The sequence below is a fragment of the Scyliorhinus canicula genome, chromosome 2 (assembly GCF_902713615.1).
Source record: "Scyliorhinus canicula chromosome 2, sScyCan1.1, whole genome shotgun sequence".
NCBI lineage: Eukaryota > Metazoa > Chordata > Chondrichthyes > Carcharhiniformes > Scyliorhinidae > Scyliorhinus > Scyliorhinus canicula.
Window position 1 is genome coordinate 140,558,478 of NC_052147.1, and position 20,797 is coordinate 140,579,274.

At 46.8% G+C, this 20,797-nt stretch overlaps 1 protein-coding gene across 1 annotated transcript in view; it reads right to left on the reverse strand.

The window, feature by feature from the left end:
• Positions 1–19,570, reverse strand: part of LOC119962276 (Krueppel-like factor 7) — a 28,866-nt gene extending 9,296 nt beyond the window's left edge. Inside the window, exons 1-3 of the mRNA XM_038790264.1 lie at positions 19,553–19,570; positions 16,646–17,210; positions 10,461–10,583 (exon numbers count right to left, since the gene is read on the reverse strand). Of these exons, the coding sequence (XP_038646192.1) occupies positions 10,461–10,583; positions 16,646–17,210; positions 19,553–19,570 (706 nt within the window). The remainder of the gene's footprint in view (positions 1–10,460; positions 10,584–16,645; positions 17,211–19,552) is intronic.
• Positions 19,571–20,797: the final 1,227 nt, after the last annotated feature.

The window sequence follows — 20,797 nt, forward strand, 5'->3', positions numbered from 1 at the left end:
TACACCCGAGAGACACACACACACCCGAGAGAGACACACACACACCCGAGAGAGACACACACACACCCGAGAGAGACACACACACACCCGAGAGAGACACACACACACAAACCCGAGAGACACACACACACACACCCGAGAGAGAGACACACACACACACACACCGAGAGAGAGACACACACACACCCACATCCGAGAGAGACACACACACACCCGAGAGAGACACACACACACCCGAGAGAGACACACACACACCCGAGAGAGACACACACACACAAACCCGAGAGACACACACACACCCGAGAGAGAGACACACACACACACCCCCCAAGAGAGACACACACACACACCCCGAGAGAGACACACACACACACCCCGAGAGAGACACACACACACACCCCGAGAGAGACACACACACACACCCCGAGAGAGACACACACACACACACCCGAGAGAGACACACACACACACCCGAGAGAGACACACACACACACCCCGAGAGAGACACACACACACACCCCGAGAGAGACACACACACACACCCCGAGAGAGACACACACACACACAGAGACACATACACACACCCCGAGACACACACACACACAGAGACACATACACACACCCGAGACACACACACACACCCCGAGACACACACACACACCCGAGACACACACACACACCCCGAGACACACACACACACCCCGAGACACACACACACACACCCCCCCCAAGAGAGAGACACACACACACCCCGAGAGACACACACACACCGAGAGAGAGACACACACACACACACCCCCCGAGAGAGACGCACACACACCCACCCGAGAGAGACACACACACACACACTGAGAGAGACACACACACACACACTGAGAGAGACACACACACACACACTGAGAGAGACACACACACACACACTGAGAGAGACACACACACACGCACTGAGAGAGACACACAGACACGCACACTGAGAGAGACACACACACACCCCGAGACACACACACACCCCCAAGAGAGACACACACACACACACACACACACACACACCGAGAGAGAGACACACACACACACACACACACCCCGAGAGAGACGCACACACACACCCCGAGAGAGACACACAAACACACAACAAGAGAGAGAGGGAGGGAGAGGGAGACAAAGAGAAACACAGAGAGAGACAGACAGAGACAGAGCGAGAGAGACAGGCAGAGACAGAGAGAGAGAGAGACAGACAGACACACACCCAGAGACGCACCCCCACAGAGGCATAGACTCACAGAGACACAGTGAGAGAGAGAGAACACACACACACACACAGAATGTAATAGAGACACTTTTTTTTCAGGCTGTCGAATTTAATGCTTCCTTTATTTCTCAGGCAGGGAATAAATTTCAGCTAAAATTTTGATGATGAATGCAGTTAGGAAGCGCAGGTGGCAGACACTGCACCACTTGTACGCCAGCTCATTTAATTGGTGGGTATTTTCTCCGTCTCCCACCCCAAAGAAGGAACAGCAGTCGAGCAGGCCCCGACACGCTGCCAGCCAGCCAGACAGGCCCAGGCAATTACCGCTCCGTGCATGGTGCTGATGCAGTTGCCTAGCAACCCCGTCTGCCCATCCTCCACCCACACATCGACTGCTGCTATGACTAATTACAGGCCAGGCTCTTTTTGCAATGTTTCCAGCTTCTGTCATCAGCCGATCCCCAGGGGTGCAGGAGGGCAAAAGAGAGAGAGCGAGAGCGTGCTAGAGCAAAATAAAGCTTTGGCGCCACACTATAATTTTGGTTCAGGGCATTTAAATACACAAGACATTGACAAAAAGATTAAAATGGAGCACAACTGCTCTGCAGATTTTCCACAGCCTTTGAAAAATAAGCGAGGCCCAAGCATCCTCAAAATCAGATCTAACGTAGTTAAAAGTCATGCTGTTGGAACTGGGATGGGTTATCAGTCAGGAATACACTTCAAGAAAACAACAGCCAATGAGGCTACAGGTGAATGAACACAGAAGCGAAGATCAAGGTGGATTATCAGCATACTGGACTGAAAATGATACTTGATACCGAAACAAGAAAAAAGCTGCCACTCAAATGCTACAGCACGAGAGTCTACTTTAGACACCCCCTCGATATCATCACCCGAGTGCTGATTCACATCTTAACCAGTGACCCCCCCCCCCCCGCCCAGGTTTGACAGCAAGCCCAGCAGCATGGGTTCAATTTCAGTACTGGCTAAGGATATCCAGAGAGAGGCTTTCTCAACCTTGCCCTCACTTGAGGTGTGGTGACCCTCAGGTTAAGTCACCAGCAGTCAGCTCTCTCCCTCAAAGGAGATAGTCATCTGGGACTACGGCAACTTTACCTTTACTCTATATAGTGGGAACGAGGAGCATTGAAAAACAAACTACTTTTAAACGGCCAATTTACTTTTCCGGACTATTAGGTTAAATGGTGATAGGGTGAGTTTTACCAGCATTGGAAGCTCTTTGAGGTGTTCTCACTCTCCAACATGCCACTGGTTCGGAGACAGGTCACCCCCCCACCCCCCGCCTCCTTCCCACCCCTCTAAGCACTATGCAGTGTACTAATAAAGGTTGCATTTATAAAGAGAGTGGCTTGATGGTGCATCAAGGCACCTTGTTTGCTGGTGTCCAGCAACATCATCATCAACTCCAAATACGAATGTATTTTTAAAGGTCGCAACAGCCACCACTTGGGGTGAAAGTGTACAGTGTACACTGCATGATGAAAAAAAACACTCACAGATCATCAGAAGCCTCCCACTGTTGCTCAGAAGAAATAAATAACTTGCATTTATTTGGCACCAGTCATAACCTCATGACACACCAAAGTCCTTTCCAATAACTGATGTACTTCTTAAATCTAATGATTGTCATAAGGTAGGAAAGGTGGTGGCTTTTTTGTGCACAGCAAAGGACCCATAAGCAGCAATTTGATAACAAGATAGGCAATTTCAGTGAATATTGGTTGAGGGATAAATAGTGGCCTGGACACCTAGGGTGAACTCCCATACTCTGCTTTAAATGAGAGCTCATCCGTCCACCTTAAGAGGACAGACAGGACCTCAGTTTAGCATTCACCCTGAGAGGCGGCACTTCAGACTGTGCAGCCCTCCCTCAGCACTAGAGTCTTGGCCTAGATTTTGGGCTCAAGCATCTGGAGTGGCATTTGAATCCACAATCTTCTGGCTTAAAGGAGTGTATGCTCCAGCAGATGCAGGGCTGGTAAAGTAATCGGAGCTCTGTGATCCTCTACAGAATGAGGGTTTCCCAACCATTTTATTTATGATTTCACTAGGATTCAGCATCAAGTCCATCCAGGTAAGGTATGGAAGTGTGTAGACTGCAAATCTACCAATGATGCACATTAACCCCAATCAATGCACCAGTTCTGATCTCTCCTTTAACCGCTCCAACACTTCCTCAACTTTCAACAACCAAGTGAAATCTCTGAGAACTTTGAAAAAAAAAGCTTCCTCAAGAGAGTGAGGAAATTTGAACTTCCTCAAGTTAGATCCTCCAGTTATAAAGAGTACATACAGAAAGCCAGGTTGAGGTATTTGATACTATTCAGAAATCATCGGTAAAATCCTCTCAAAGTTGTATTGGTTTGTACTTCCTGACTTCCAATTTAAATGGCTGCACTGCATTATTTCCCGATCATCTATCTTTATATTCCTCTTCTCCTTTTCTTCCACTCTCTTTTGCTAATTTTGTGCTGATTGCAGCAAGGTTGCCAGGAAATAGAGTAATTGCTCAATGTGGTGAGAATGCGGAAGCTGCCACCATTTGCAGTCATTGAGGGGAACGACATGGATGTACTCAAGGGGAAGCTGGGTCAAAATACACAGGGGGAAAGGATGAGAAGCAGTTGGCAAAGTGAAGTGGCTGGGAGGTGCATCATGAGTGCCGCCACAAGTCTGTGCGGCCAAATGGCCTGCTTCTGTGCAAAGAGATCCTATTCCAGGCTTGTCTAACGTGCGACCTGTGGGCCGGATGTAGCCCATGAAGTCCCCCACTGTTCTTCCCCCACACCTCTCTCCCACTAAGTGAAAAGGTAGGAAGAGCCTGCCTCATAAAATAGACCATTTGCAGCATGCAGCACGGGCCTCAAATGCAGCCAGGCCTGGCAAAACAAAGCAGGGTGCAAGGCCACTTCTGCATGGGCGAACAATTCTCTGTACTGTGTCAGAGTGGGGATGTTTCAGTTGCGTGCCAGCCATTGACATGGTCAATCGATAAACAATTGATGCAGAATGAAAGGAGCCGGTTATAGCATAGTGGTTAGCACTGTTGCTTCACAGCACTAGGGTCCCAAGTTCGATTCCCACTTGGGTCACTGTCTGTGCAGAGTCTGCAAATTCTCCCCGTGTCTGCGTGGGTTTCCTCTGGCTGCTCCGGTTTTCTCCTACAAGTCCCGAAAGGCATGCTGTTAGATGAAATGGGCATTCTGAATTCTCCCTCTGCATACCCGAACAAGCAGCGGAATGTGGCGACGAGGGGCTTTTCACAGTGACTTCATTGCAGCGTCAATGTAAACCTACTTGTGACAATAATAAATATTATTATTTTGCTGAGATCCTAAGACTGTTGCGTTGGGAATGAACAAACTCATCCCATCAGTTTGGACTCTATTTGAATTCAGCTTCCAGAAATTTGGAGAGGCAGTTTAAATTAAATGGCACAATTTTAAAGGGGGCAGGACCAGACAGAAACCTGGGGATGTGTGCACACAAATGTTTTCAATGTGGCAGGACAGACTGAGGAGACTGTTAAAAAAATGATGTATGGAATCCCTGGACAGCTGAATAGATTACAAAACCCTAAATAGCCTATTCCATATCCTGAGACTGTGACCCCTTAGTCCTAGACCCCCAGGCAGAGGAAACAACAGCCTCTGTCCAGCCCTGTCAGAATGTTATTTGTTCCAATGTGATCCCCTCACATTATTCTAAATCCCAGTGAGTACAGGCCCAGACGACCCAACCTCTCCTCATATGACAATTCTGCCATCTCAGGAATTAGTCTGGTGAAGCTTCGCTGCACTCCCTCTATGACACGTATATCCTTTCTTAGATAAAGAGTCCAAAACGGCACACAATCACAAAGGCCCTGCACAGCTGCTCCAAGTCCTCTTGCAACGAAGGTCACCATACCATGGGCTGGATTCTCCGCAGCCCTGCGCCTAAATCGTGTTCAGTGCAGGGGTGGAGAATCAAAGTTCCCGAACGAATCGGGCCCGGCGCCGTTCATCCGCGATTTATGCCGCGCGGCTGGAGGGCCATTGCCAGAGGCCCTCCCAGCGACACTCCGCTCCCAACCGACTGAATTCCCGACGGCGTGGTTCTAACCACGCACGTCCGGTCAGACTTCAGTCCTGCGGCTGCCCTGGTGGGGCAGGGGAGGATCGAGCACCGGGAAGAGGCCTTTTGGGTGGCCGGGGCAGCGATCGGATAGGTCCGATGCAGCGGCGCGGGTTGGCGGGGCCCATGTCAGAGTCCGCCATGGCGCTTGGCGTGGCCGCTGGAGGCCGCCGCCTTGCACATGCATGGACTCGGAACCAGAAGTGCAAGGGCCCATGTCCACTGAGTGTAGCCACCCGGGTCCCTGCTAGCCCCCTTTGCAGGAAACTGTGGAGTAAACGTTTTTACGCCGGCGTGGGGACATAGCCCCATTTTTGGAGAATCCAGCCCCATTCTTAACTGCTTGCTGAACATAATGCTTGCTTTCAGTGACTGGTGTACAAGGACACCTAGTTCCATTGTACATCAACATTTCTCAATCTATCATTATTTAAACAATACTCTACTGTTCTGTTTCTCCATCCAAAGTGAATAACTTCACATTATCCACGTTATACTGCCATGTGTTTGTCCACTCATTCAACTTGTCTAAATCACCTTCAAGCCTCTTAACATCACCTCACCACTCACATTCCCACCCACTTTTGTGTTGTCAGCAAACTTGGAAATATACATTCGGTTCCTTCATCCAAATTATCAATGTATGTTGTGAATAGCTTGGACCCAAGCACCTATCCCTGCGGGTACCCACTAGTCACCATCTGCCATTTCGGAAAAGACCTATTTATTCCTATTTCCTGGGCTGGATTCTCCACCAGCAAGATGCTCTGTTTTGCCAGCAGCCCGGGGGTTTCCCCGACGGCATGGGGCTGCCCCACAATGGGAAACCCCATTGACCGGCCAGCATAACGGAGCATTCCGCCAGTGGGGTGAAACAGAAATGTGGTGCGGCAGGGCGGAGAATCCAGCTCCTTGTTTCATGTCTGCTAACCAATTCTCAATCCATGTCAATATATTACCCCCAATCCCATGCGCTTTAATTTTGCCTCTCACTTCTTATGTAGGACTTTAACAAATGGTTTCTGAAAATCTAAATACACCACATCCACTGGTTCACAGTCAGCTATTCTACTAGTTATGTCCTCACAAAACTCCAGTAGATTTGTCAAACGTGACTTTTCTTTCATAAATCCATTTTGAGTTTGTCCAATCCCGTTGATATTTTCCAATTGTCCAGTTACTGGATCATTTATAATAGACTTTAGCATTTTCCTTACTGTTGATGTTGATCTAACTGGTCTATAGTTCCTGCTTTCTTGCTCACTCCTTTTTCAAATGGTAGAGTTATGTTTGCCACCCTCCAATCTGCCAGGGCTGGTCCAGAATCTACAGAATTTTGGGAGATGACAACCAACACACCCACTATTTCCCTGACCATCTTCTTTAGTACCCTGGCCCTGGGAATGTGTCGGGTTTCAGTCCCATTAATTTCTCAAGCACTATTTTTCCAGTGATACTAATTTCCTTCAATTCTTCCTGGTCATGCTATCCTTGGTTCCCTGGCGTTTCTGGGAAGACAGAATTAAAGTAGTTGTTCTCTATTATAAATTCTCCTGCATTCACCTCCACTCATCTTTTCACCCCTGTGTTCGCTGACACACGGCACGTGGCACACTGCTGCCTCATAGCGCCAGGGATCTGAGTTCAATTCCAGCTTTGGGTGGCTGTGTGGAGTATGCACTTTCACACCGTGTCTGCATGGGTTTCTTCCAGGTGCTCTGGCTTCCTCTCACAGTCTAGGTTAGGATGGATTGGCCATGCTAATTTGCCCATGGTGTCCAACGGTATGGGGTTACAGGAATAGGGTAGAGGATTGGATCTAGGTAGGGTGCAGACTAGATGGGCCGAATAGCCTCCTTCTGCACTGTAGGGATTCCTTGGGCTTTAATAATAATCTTTATTATTGTCACAAGTAGGCTTACATTAAGACTGCAATGAAGATACTGTGAAAATCCCCTCGTCGCCTCACTCTGGCGTCTGTTCGGGTACATTGAGGGAGAATTCAGAATGTCCAAACTACCTAACAGCACGTCTTTTGGGACTTGTGGGAGGAAATTGGCGCACCTGGAGGAAACCCGCGCAGACATGGGGAGAAGGTGCAGACTCCGCACAGACAGTGACCCAAGCCGGGAATCTACCCTGGGACCCTGGTGCCGTGAATCAACAGTGCTAACCATTGTGCTACATTGGCTCATGGCCAAGCAACATCTTAATTTTAAAATTCTCATCCATACTTTCAAATCCCTCCATGGCCTCATCATTGCCTAATCTGCAAACTCCTCCAGCCCCACAATGCTTAGAGATATCTGTGCTCCTCTAATCCTGGCCTCTTGAGCATCCCTGATTCGAATTGTTCCACCACAGGTGGCCAAGCATTCAGTTGCCATGGTCCCAAGCTCTAGAATCCTTCCTTAAACCTCCTCCATCTCAATTCTCTACTTAAAATCTACTATTTGTGATCAAGCTTTGGGATATCTGACCAAATATCTCCCTTGGTTGCTCACACCCATCCCCTGCCGCATGTTTTCCGGCAGCAGACGCATTTACCATTGGCCAGCCACCGGTAGGATTGTCCGATCCCACCGAAGTTTATGATGTTTTGTGTGGTTCACGCGTCCCGCAACTGGGGAAACCGCAGCGGTGGGGGGGGGGGGGGGGGGGGGTGTCACCTTCCACAGGACGGAGCAATCACGCTGAAAGCAAGGGCTGAAAAATCCTGCTCATTATTATTCTAAAGGTGATATGTAAAGAAATTGTTGCAGTTGAAATCCCCCATTACTCCCCTGTCGATTCTCAGAAATTTGCCTAAATATGAGCTCTTTACCACCCTTAATAATCTATCCAAACAGTGCATTGTTGTTCTTCAGTTCAACCCAAAAGGTGCTATTTGATGCTGATTCGTCATCCTTCCTCACAGTTTAAATTTTTTATTTTAAACCAATATCGTGCAACCCCGCTTTTCTTAATCCCCTTTTTGATCTTGTTCAAATACCCTGCAACCAGGAATGTGAGTTGCCACTCCTGCCTTTCTCCAAGCATTCCAAGTGTCTATGTGTGCCCTCCACTCATCTGTCTTATTCACTAGACTCCATGCCATTAGTAGGTGCCATTATGCACCACCAACTTTCTCTGCTGTCTGCTCTCTAACCTTTTGTTTCCTCTGCCTTCCATACTCGCTTACTAATTTTCCGCCTTCCACATCTAGCTTTGCTTCCTTCCGCTCTGAGTCGGCGCTCACCCCCATGATGAAGTGGTTTCCCCCCTCTCCAACGTCACCAGCAATCCTCCCACCATGACCGTGTCCTATCCTGGGCACCAGACTTGAGGCAAGACATCAAGGTCTTGGAGAGGGTACAGAGGAGCTGTCCTAGAATTGTACCAGGAATGAGGGGCTTCAGGTAATGGGGAGAGACTGGAGCTGGGATTGTTCCCCTTACAGCAGAGAAGGTGAACGAGAGATTTGGTGGAGATGTTTAAAGTATACAAAAAGAGGTTTGATAGAGGAGAGAAACTGTCTCCATTGGCAAGGAGGGTCAGTAATTAGGGAATACAAATTTGACAAAAATAGTGACAAAAAGCCTCGAGGTAAGAAAGGAGGAGAAAAGTCACAGGTGCATATTTGCTTTTGACATTAAGTGAGGCAGCATTGCACACAGTGTAGACATAGTGAATTACCAGATCTATGGCAAGTGGATTACAATGGGGGGTCATAGGAACGTAGCAAGAGTAGGCCATTCTACGCTTTGAGCTTGCTCCACCATTCGATACGATGATGGCCAATATGATTGTGGTCTCAATTTCACTTTCCTGTCTTAAACCCCCCCCCCCCCCCGGCATACCCCTTGGATCCACTTTAGATTTAAAAGGATAAGATGGGCCTCACGGTAGCATGGTGGTTAGCATCAATGCTTCACAGCTCCAGGGTCCCAGGTTCGATTCCCGGCTGGGTCACTGTCTGTGTGGAGTCTGCACGTCCTCCCCGTGTGTGCGTGGGTTTCCTCCGGGTGCTCCGGTTTCCTCCCACAGTCCAAAGATGTGCGGGTTAGGTGGATTGGCCATGGTAAAATTGCCCGTAGTGTAAGGTTAATGGGGGGAATTGTTGGGTTATGGGTATACGGGTTACGTGGGTTAAGTGGGGTGAGCATTGCTCGGCACAACATCGAGGGCCGAAGGGCCTGTTCTGTGCTGTACTGTTCTATGTTCTAAGACAGGGTACTTTCTAAATGGTGAAAGGCTGAAGACAGTGAAGGTACAAAGGGATTTAGGAGCCCAGGCACATGGAGATCATTAAAATGTCATGAACAGGTCTAGAAAAGAAACAAAACGATGAATGTAATGTTGGCTTTTAATATCTGGAAGATGTGACTATAAAGGGTCCAGGGCCATGTTTAAGTTACACAAAATCCCTGGTTAGACTATGTCTCGGATACCGTGAGCAATTTTGAGAGCCGCACCTTACAAAGGATATACTGGCATGGGGAGGGGGGGGGGGGGGGGGGGGGGGGGGGGAAAGAGTAGAGGAGTAGGTTATTCAGCCCTTGAGCCTGCTCCGTCCTTGAACAAGATCACAGCTGATCCTCTATCTCAACGCCGTACTCCAGCACTCTTCCCATGCCCCTTGACACCTGGGTAGATCTACCAGAATGATAATTACATAAAGATTACAAAACAAGAGTTATTTCCTCCAGAATCTAGAAGATTAAGAGGCAATGTTTAGGGGAACAGAAGGTAGGAGAGAGAAAATAACTATTTCTACTGGCTGGGGAGTTTAGGATCAGAGGACATAGTGCACAAAATAGAGCCAATCCTTCCAGGGGTGAAATCAGAAAACACTTCTTCACACAAAGAGTGGTCTAAGTTTAGACCTCCCTCCGCAAATAGCAATCAATGTTAGATCAACGGTTCATTTTAAAACCGAGACAGATAATCAACAAATGTCTAAGAGATATGGGGCACAGGTGGATCACAGTTCAGCCATAATGTTCTTGAATGGCAGTGTGGCTCGAGGGGCTGAATTGTCTACACCAGTTCCTATGGAATTGAGAAATTCTTGAACAGGAATAATACTCACGACCATGGGGAAAGAGCAAAGGACTGGGACTAAATGGAATGACCTCCCTCTCCGCAAAAGATTCCATCATTCTGATTGGATCGCCAGGGTTCATGAGCGATCGTGTTGATTCCGAGGATGGACCTGGAAATCAGAGACGGAGAGGGATCTCAGCCTCGGAGATGATTGGGGAAGCTGATATCTGGGTCAACTCCAAAATAATCCAGGATAGTGCTGATTACTGACCGGCCAACTCCACTCATTGATGGGACCTGCAAAGGTAGAGCAGCTCATGGTAGCTGGTATATTCCCCCGTTCAGTGTCAGGAAATGACCATCTCTAATCAGAAATTCTAATTCCCTTGATGTTCAATGGCAATGCCATCACATAATCCTCTGCTATCAACATCCTAGGGGTTACCATTGACCAGAAACCGCATTGCACCAGCCATATATATACTGTAGCTACAAGAGCAGGTCAGCGGTTGAGAATCCTGCAGCGAGTAACTCACATTCTGACTCCCCAAAGCCTGTCCACCATCTACAAGGTACAAGTCAGGAGTGTGATGGATTACTCTCCACTTGCCTGTATGAGTGCAGTTCCAACAACACTCAAGAAGCTCCACACCATCTAGGTCAAAGCAGCCCTTTTGGTTGGAACCCAATCCACCACCTTAAGCATTCACTCCCTCCACCACCACTGCCACCAATGCACAGTAGAAGCAGTGTGCATCATCTACTAGATGCGCATTACCTTTCAAACCCGTAACCTCTACCACCTGGACAGACAAGGGCAACAGACACATGGTGCAACCATCATCTGCAACTTCCCATCCAAACCACACACCATCCCAACTTGGAAATATGTCGACCATTCTTTCATTGTCACTGGGTCAAAATCCTGGACTCCCTCCCTGACAGCACTGTGGGTGTACTGCACCACATGGACTGCAACAGTTCAAGAGCGGCAGCTCACTATCAACTTATCAAGGACAGGCCTCGGTGGAGGAGCTGAAAGATAAATGGGAGGAGGAGCTGGGCGAGGAAATTGAGGAGGGGATGTGGGCGGATGCCCTAGAAAGGGTGAACTCCTCCTCTTCGTGTGCGAGGCTTAGCCTCATACAGTTTAAGGTACTGCATAGGGCTCATATGACCGGGACAAGGATGAGCCGGTTTTTTGGGACCGAGGACAGGTGTATTAGGTGCTCAGGGAGCCCAGCAAACCATGTCCACATGTTCTGGGCATGCCCAGCGCTGGGGGAATTTTGGAAGGGTGTAGCAAAGACGGTATCGAGGGTGGTAGGATCCAGGGTCAATCCAGGCTGGGGACTCGCAGTATTTGGGGTAGCAGTGGAGCCAGGAGTGCAAGAGGCGAAAGAGGCCAGTGTCCTGGCCTTTGCGTCCCTAGTAGCCCGGCAGAGGATTCTTCTTCAGTGGAAGGATGCGAGGCCCCCAAGCGTGGAGGCCTGGGTCAACGATATGGCGGGGTTTATTAAATTGGAGGGGGTGAAATTTGCCCTAAGGGGGTCAGTGCAGGGGTTTTTCAGGAGATGGCAACCATTCCTAGATCTCCTGGCAGAACGGTAAAAACAAAAGGTCAGCAGCAGCAGCAACCGGGGGGGGTTGTCTCTTTGTTTTTGTTTTGGGTTGAATATCTGTTTTTTGCCAACGATGGGCGTTAATTTATTGTTTCTCTTTTGTATATATGGGGGGGGGGGGGGGTTCTGTTCTTTATGTTCTTAGAATTTTCTGTTATTGTTTTCTTTTTTGTGAAAATTTGAATAAAAATTATTTTTTTTTAAAAACTTATCAAGGACAATTAGGTATGGGCAACAAATGTGGCCTAGCCAGCGACACCCACATCCTGTAAAAGAGAAAGAAAAAAAATGCCACCTTGGTTCTGTCATCTACAAATCTCAGATTTGAAATAGTCAGTTTTCATCACTGTGCCAGAGGTAGATTTTCAGGAGTGTCTTAAGGGAATAGAGATTTAAGGAGGGAATACCAGAGTTTAGGGCCTTGGTGTCCAAATGGCGGGGTAAAGAAACTGGGCACGCACAGGGGCCAGAATTAGGAGAACACATGTTCTGGGGGCTGTAGGGATCAAAGAGGCGACTGAATTGGGGTGGAACAAGGCCATGAAGGGATATAAACACAAGGATAATCTATCAAAGAATATGGACATTGGTGAAGAGATTCACACTGCATTAACAGGTCCTCAGAGACATTTAAACTACTTGAGAACCAGGGTCTTCGATCAGAAGGGCCCAGATAGATCAACAAAGGTTATGGTTTTATCAGTTCGTTTTTCCTCAACATTGCTCTACGGCTCTGAATCATGGGCTACATTTGGGAGGATATGTCTCAAGCTGCTCACAGGCATTTACTAATGCTCCTTATTCACAATCCCGCAAATGGACTAGGATGATCATAAAGCTAAATCTGTTCTCAACTGGTTTGACCCGGTATCAAAACTTATGTCATCAGAATCCAACTTCACTGGCATGGCCACTTAAATGGAGGACCCCAGACTCCAAAATTATGACTTTACCTGGAATAGAGTTCTGTCCAAGCAAGTGTTGACAGCCAAAATCTGAAGACTATTTGAAATCAACTTGAAGAAATTTGACATTCACATCAATTACACAACAGGAAACCATTAAAGATCGCAAACTGACAATCCACGAGCAGATAAAGAGCTTTGAACAAGCTAGGATCGCCAAAGATAAAGAGAGGGATAGAGAACAGTAACTTGCATTTGTTACAATTATGAGCTTCAGAAGATTGTGTTTTTAATTTAGGGGAAAATAAAGGGTCTCGTGTGACAGGTTCTGAAGTCTACCTGACAGTAAGCCTAACCAGTTTGATTATTACAGATTAAAGAGGGCCTGGATTGTTTTATTAGGAAGAAGGGGGCATGGTTTTATACTTGGAGACAATGGAAGCAGTCCGTGTGCTAACAGTGAGTGAAACTGCGAGTTTCCAAAGTCCCACAGGTCCAGAGGATGTCAGGTTGTAAACAGCTGCTCTTTAAACTGTCTATTTACTTCAAAGATAAGAGAGAGTTGGGGGAGGGGTCACGTGAATAGCTAATTAGCATCTCTACCTGGATACAATGGCCATGTGATTCTCATTGCCATGGTGATAGGTTTTGAGATGGGAAGCGTCCAGAGAAGCCTGTTGTGATATTGGGTTGCAGGATTTTATAAAATGTCACTGTATATCACAGACAGATTTGTCTGCCAGCATCCAAGAGATGAAGAGCACAGCTAGGAGGCAACATTTTCAATAGTTCACTGTGCTCAAATACAGGTGGAAGCTGCTTGCATTGAAAAGGCCAAATTTGTGAGGAATTCAAACAAAGCTGGAAGATTCTCCTAGTTTGTGCAAGAGGGAGGATCTCCAGTTCTCCTCTCACTGTGAACAACAATTCTGTTAGAAGTTACTAGGCCGAGAAAGGAACAAGCTGAGAAAGGTAGAGACCAGAAGTAAACCTTTGGGAGCGAAGAATCATTTTGGAGTGATTCTCAGAGATTAGAATGTCTTACTAAAAGGGCAATGGAACACATACATGAATTGTTTATTTTCAGTTGAGTCACATATTAGAAAAAGAGAATTCCGTTCTGTGGCGTAAAATATAAGTCACCCACAAAGACAGTATTTACTCATTAGTGCCTTAAGCTTTTTGTTGCAGTAAGCATCTGAAAATGTGAAATTTTATTGTGTCATCCTTTCAGCTATTAATTTTATTTCTTTTTAAAAGTTATTAGTCTCGATGGAGATAGGAACACTTTTATACAGCATTTTTTTTTTAATTTAGAGTTCCTAATTATTTTTTTTTACAATTAAGGGGCAATTTAACATGGCCAATTCACCTAACCTGCACATCTTTGGGTTGTGGGGGTGAAACCCACGCAAACACGGGGAGAACGTGCAAACTCCACACGGAGAGTGACGCAGGGCCGGGATCAAACCCAGATCCTCAGGGCCGTAGTCCCAGTGCTAACAACTGCGCCATGTGCAGCCCTTTTATATAGCATTTCTCATGTAGTAAAACATCCTAAGTTGCTTCATTGAGTGTTATCAATTAAAATTTGATTGTGAGCCATATAAAGAGATATTGGGCGGAATTTACCGATTTTCATGCCGGCGGGATATTCCAGTCCCACCAATAGCACCTCAGATTTCCCGGCGACAAGGGGTGCATTCAACAGGAAATCCCGTTGACAATGGCGGGACCAGACAATCCCGCTGGTGGGCCGCCTCTGCGATCAAAAAACACAGTTGCACAGAAAATCCTGCCCATTGAAATAGGTGATCAAAAGCTTGGTCAAAATGGTAGATTTTACGGAGTTTCTAAAGGAGAAGTACAGACGGAGAGGTTTAGGGATAGAATTCCAGAACTTAGGGCCAGGAGGAGGACACAGATATAGGGAGCAGAAAAAGAATCTCTCTGGAATTGGAGGACAAAGAAAATCTGAAGCCATCACTCAAGACATGGCCAAATTAAAACTCAAAATCTGTCTTTTGCTTTTATGCAAAGAAACAGTCTTATCCCAGCAACGATGGTGGGATTGCCAATAACTAATGTGCACAGTTTTCACTGGGTGATCTTCCAGTCTCCCTTGAGTCTTGCCAGCTTTCCTACCTAGAAGGACAAGGGCAGCTGATGCATGGGAACCAGCACCACCTGCAAGTTGTCCTCCAAGTCACACTCCATCCTGCCTTGTAACTATAAATGCTGTTCCTTCACTGTCACCATAAACATATTCAACTATGGAGCATCCACAACCGTCTGGGGTACAGAGTTCCAAAGATTCACAACGCTTTAGTGTGAAGAAATTTATCTTCTCAGACCTAAATGATCATCTCCTTATCCTGAAACTGTGCCTCTGTTCTAGATTCCCCACCAGAGGCAAAACGCTACTCAGTATCTACCCTCTCAATCCCCTTCAGAATCCTGCATGTAATAATAATAATAATTGCTTATTGTCACAAGTGGGCTTCAATGAAGTTACTGTGAAAAGCCCCTAGTCGCCACATCCGGCGCCTGTTCGGGAGGCCGGTACGGGAATTGAACCCACGCTGCTGCCTTGTTCTGCATTACAAGAGAGCTGTTTAGCCCACTGTGCTAAACCAGCCCCATGTTTTAATCACCTCTCAGTCTTCTAAATTCCAGAGAACATTGACTCAATTTACCCTCATCATAGGAGAAGCCTCTTATCCCAGGGACCAATCTGGTAAACCATCATTGTACCACCTCCGATGCAAATGTATCCTTGCTTAAACATGAAGACCAAAATTGCACAGTATTCCAGATGTGGTCTATCAAAACCCTATGCAAGTGCAGTAAGATTTTTTTTATTTTTGTACTTCAATCCCCTCTTAGTAAAAGCCCATTTGTTTATATTTCAATTGCTTGCTGGGCCTGCATGCTACCTTCTCATTTTCCTTGTACAAGTACACCCAAGTCTCTCTGAACATTAGCATTTACAAGTTTAACGCCTTTTTAAAAAAATAGTCTGCTTCTCTATTCTTATGACCAACATTAAAAATCTCACTTCCTCATTCCATCTGTCACCTTGTTGGCCCCCTCAACTAACGTGTTTATATCTCTTTGTAGCCTCTTTGTATCCTCCTCACAGCTTGCATTCTCGCCTAGCTTTGTATCATCAGCAAATTTAGAGACATAACTGTCTATCCCTTCATCTCAGTCTTTAATATAAATTGTAAATACCTGAGGCTCTGGCACTGATCCATGCAGCACTCCGGCCGACTTGAAAATGCCCGGTTTATCCCTACTCTTTGCTTTCCATCTGTTAACCAATCCTCTACCCATGCTAACATAGTTACGACAACTCCATGAACCCTTATCATACTTACGAAGCTTTGATGTGGCACTTTACCGAATGCCTTTTGGAAATCCAAGTGTATAAAATCTACTGCTTCCCCTTTATCTACGCTACTCATTGCACCTTCAAAACGCTCTAATAAATTTGAAAAGTACGATTTCCCTTTCACAAAACAGTGTTGACTTTGTTTGATCATACTAAGATTTTCTAATTGTATTGTTTCCATTATTCAGACTTCCCCACGTACTGAAAACAAAATTTAAAAGACCAATTTCCTCTGTAAAACAATGGTAAGAGGACAGCTTGCTGCATTCCCCCAGATCCCCAAACAGGCCCAAGAGAAGAGTTGGCCTACCTGTGTGTGTTCTCTGGTGGGCTTTCAAGTGTGAACTCTTGGTGTAAACTTTCCGACAACCATTAAATTGGCAGCGGTGGACCCTCTTCTTGTTGTCTGGCGAGGTCTCAATGTCGCTCTGTCCGTTCTCACTCATCGCCTTGACCAGGCCAAGGCCGCCCTTCCTCTGGACAACTTTCACCGCTGTTGCATCATCCGCAGCCGCCGGGGCATGCGATGGCTTCAACAAGTGTCTGCCAAGCTCCGGGGAGGAGGGCGGCGTGAGGGACGTCACGGCATTGAGCTGGGCGGGGTTGACCAAGGTCAGGGCCTCACAGGGGGGCTCCATCGTCGTCTGTAAGGCGAAGGGCATTTCCAGCTGCAGCTTGTGGGGGGAGGTGGGGGTGGAGGGCAGCTCACTGCTGTGCGGCTGCCTCCGCGGAAGACTGACTTGCAAAGAGTGTGCCAGTTCCCCTTCACCGCCAGCTCTGGTTGAGGCACTCAGCATACAGTCCAACTCCTCCAGGAACGGGTCCGACAGCTTCTTGGGCTCCGTCTGAAGGTATCGCTCCAACTCAAGACATGTCTGGTGGGACAGGGGGAGGAATAAAATATAAATATAGACATCACTGGCAGGAAGTTACTACTGAATTCCATTTTAAGAACATATTCAAGCAGAGAGAATAACTTTGTTAATCCGCTTAGACAGAGTCCAACACAAGAGCATATAACATAGAGCCTGTGCCGTAGGTCCATCTACAGTGGGGCGGAGGTGAAGGAGCACATTTTGATTTAATAACTGCTTTTTGGTGGAGTATGAAACATTGAGCATTTTGACCAATAGCTCAAAAAAGTAGAAATGCACATGTTAGAAAGGTACTTGCACAGCTTATCCGAAACCCTAACCCATGCCTTTGTCACCTTTAAATGTGACCGTTCCAATGTTCTTCGTGGCTGGTCCCTCATCATGCATGCTCATTAAACACCAGATCATCCAAACCTATACCCACCCATGTCTTAACCTGATTTCACCCAAGACCCTTAACCCTCCCCCCCCCCACCCGCGCGCACACCATCCAGCAATGTTTTAAATTTCAACTTTTCATTCCCCTGTTCAAACCTCTCTGTGGCCTCACCATTACTGCAACAGCCTCCATCCATGTATCCTTTCAGAAGCTACGCATTCCTCTCAATCCAGCCTCTTGAGCACTTCTGCTCCCTTCACCCACCAATGGCAGCATTCCCCATAGCCATCCAAGCCTTACCTTGTGTCAAGATTCTGGAGCTTCCTTCCCAGCAGCATTGTGGGCATGCCAAGGACTACAGCAGATCAAGAAGTCACACTATCACCACTTTCTCAATTGCAATTAGGGATGGGCAATAAATGCTGGGCCTAGCCAGCAACACACAAACAAACAATTTTTAAAAACTGCCTCTGCCTCTCTAAACTCAATAAGACTATCTTAAAAACCTACCTCACCGCCCCCCCATCTCACAGAACAATCCCGCTATCGTGTTTCAGATTAGTGTTAATTTGTTTTGCTTCAAGTAATACGTCTGTGAAGCATCAACATTTCCAAGTTGAAGATGTTATACAAATGCAAGTTTTTGTTGTTACCATGTGAGGATTGAGTTATAAGTGCTAATAAACAGGCGGCATGTGGCACAGTGGTTAGCACTGGGACTGCGGCGTTGAGGACCCGGTTTCGAATCCCGACCCTGGGTCACTGTCCATGTGGAGTTTACACATTCTCCCCATGTCTGCGTGGGTTTCATCCCCACAACCCAAACATGTGCAGCTAGGTGGATTGGCCATGCTAAAGTGTATACGTACACTTCCATAAAGTGTACGTATGCCATCAAAACAATCATCGGACCCGAAGGCCTGAAGTCCACCCTTACCCAACTCTCTCCAACCAGGTAGTGTCATCGCCTGCTCCATTTCCTCATCTGTGGCCTAGTCAGAGGCATATGCATGTCATGTACAGGAGAGGTGGCAGGAAGTGGCAGATCCCATGTTCTGCTTTCAAGAACAACAACTGCCATTTATGTAGCAACTTTAACATATGCATATAAAGACATAAATGGATGGAAGGCTGGGTCAACATCTTAAAAGGATAGAGGGTCAGAGCAATTCGGAGAGGGAAATCAAAAACTCTGGATCTAGACATTTGAAGGCATGGCCGCAACAGTGAAGTGGCTGAAATCAGGGATATGGAAGACGCTCGAACTGAAGTGCAGAAATCTCAGGGTTGTAGGTGGTCACAGAGGTTGGGAGGGTGCGAGCCATGGTGGGATTTGAACGCAAGGATTCTTTATTATTCTGCTACAGTACAGGATATCAATTCCTTTTATTCTCTCCCTCCTAAACTCCATCTCAGTAACTGTGACACACCAGACTTCTTAATCCTATAATGGCGATGTTCTTCACACAGCAATTACATAAAATGCACCGGTTGCCCCTGGCTACCCAGCAAATGGAAAGGGGGCCTTCCAAGAACAATACACACGGCACTGATTTTAAAGGTTGCAATCTGATCTCTCAGTGGGATGACAATTGTAAATTCTTTATAGATTTTATATATTCTTTGGCCCAATTTAAAGTTTATTGAGTGCAAATCAATCCCAATCCAGCTGATACCAGCAGCAGTTAGATTGACAGTTGCTATGAGCTGATCTTTATAGTGTACAATAATCTGCATCAGCAAGACAGGATGTACTGCCAGGACTATGCGTTTGTCGTAATTACTGTCCAATATACACAGTTACCTTTTGGACAATATCTGGGCAAGTTGTACCACTAGACTCACAACTGTCTGGGCACGGAGCACCAGTGACAGGATGTGCTGCAGCAACTCACCAATGCTTCATCAACAGCACACCACTATCTAGAAGACAACTGGTGCATGCCACCACGTCACGCATTACCTTGACTTGGACATGCATCGCTGTCCCCTCATAGTCAGTGGGTCAAAATCCTGGAACTCGCTCCCTGCACTGTGGGAGAACCTTCACGGCACACTGCCTACAAACACAGAAAATAGGAGAAGTAGACCATTCGGCCTCTTGAGCCTGCTCCACCATTCAATGAGTTGTGGTTAGGCGGATAGCACTTTCGCCTCAGAGTTAAGACAATTGTGGTTTCAAGTCTTATCCCAGCACCTAACCTAGGCTGTACAGTTCTGCCAGGGTGTTGCATTAACAAAGGTGCCGTGGTTTCAGATGCGACATTAAACTGAGAAGCAATCAGCTCTCTCAGGTGGACATAAAATTAAAAAGTCACAACACGACTCAATCTGGGCCAATATTTACCTATCTACCAACAGCACAAACAGATGATCTCATCATTTATCTAAAGGCTGCTTGTAGCATCTTACGAACATACAAACTAGGAAGAGGCGCTGATCAGCCCCTCGAGCCTGCCCCGCCATTCAACATTCCATGGCTGATGTGATTATACCCTTGCCCCACATTCCTGTCAACCCCCGATAACCTTTAACCCCATTGTTAATCAAGAATCTATCTAGCTCTGCCTTCAAAATATTCAAAGACTCTGCTTCCACTGCCTTTTGAGGACGAGAGTTCCAGAGACTCACGACCTTCAGAGGGTTTCTCCCCAACACTGTCCTAAATGACCGATCCTTGTTCTGGATTCTCCCACAAGAGGAAGCACCTTTTCGACACCCACCCTGTCACTACCCCTCATTATCCATCAAGTGTATAAATTGAGCACTGAGCTTTCTACACTCACAACAGTGACTACATTTCAATAAGTATTTCATTAGCTGTCCTGAGGTCACAAAAGACATCAAAAAGGTAAGCCTTTCTTTCTTTCAAAGTCACCCCCACACACATTCATCTTAAACTCTAACTTCTTTCCCATGTTCCCAATAATTTATTTGTTCCATAGCTTCACACGCACTTTTCCTCCCCATTGGGGATAGTCAGAAAGTATTCGAAGGGTAATCAGGTTGATTACCAACCTGTTAAACCGTGACACGAGGACTCCTTTCCATGGTCCAACATGGGGCTCCTGGAGTGGGACTCTGAGCTTCTGGCTTAGAGACAGAGGCACTACCTACCAAAGCCACAGTGCCTCGGCTCCCAATAATGACAGCACAACACTACCATCAAGGTCACTCTAAGAAAAATAGGCACCGGCATAAATGCAGG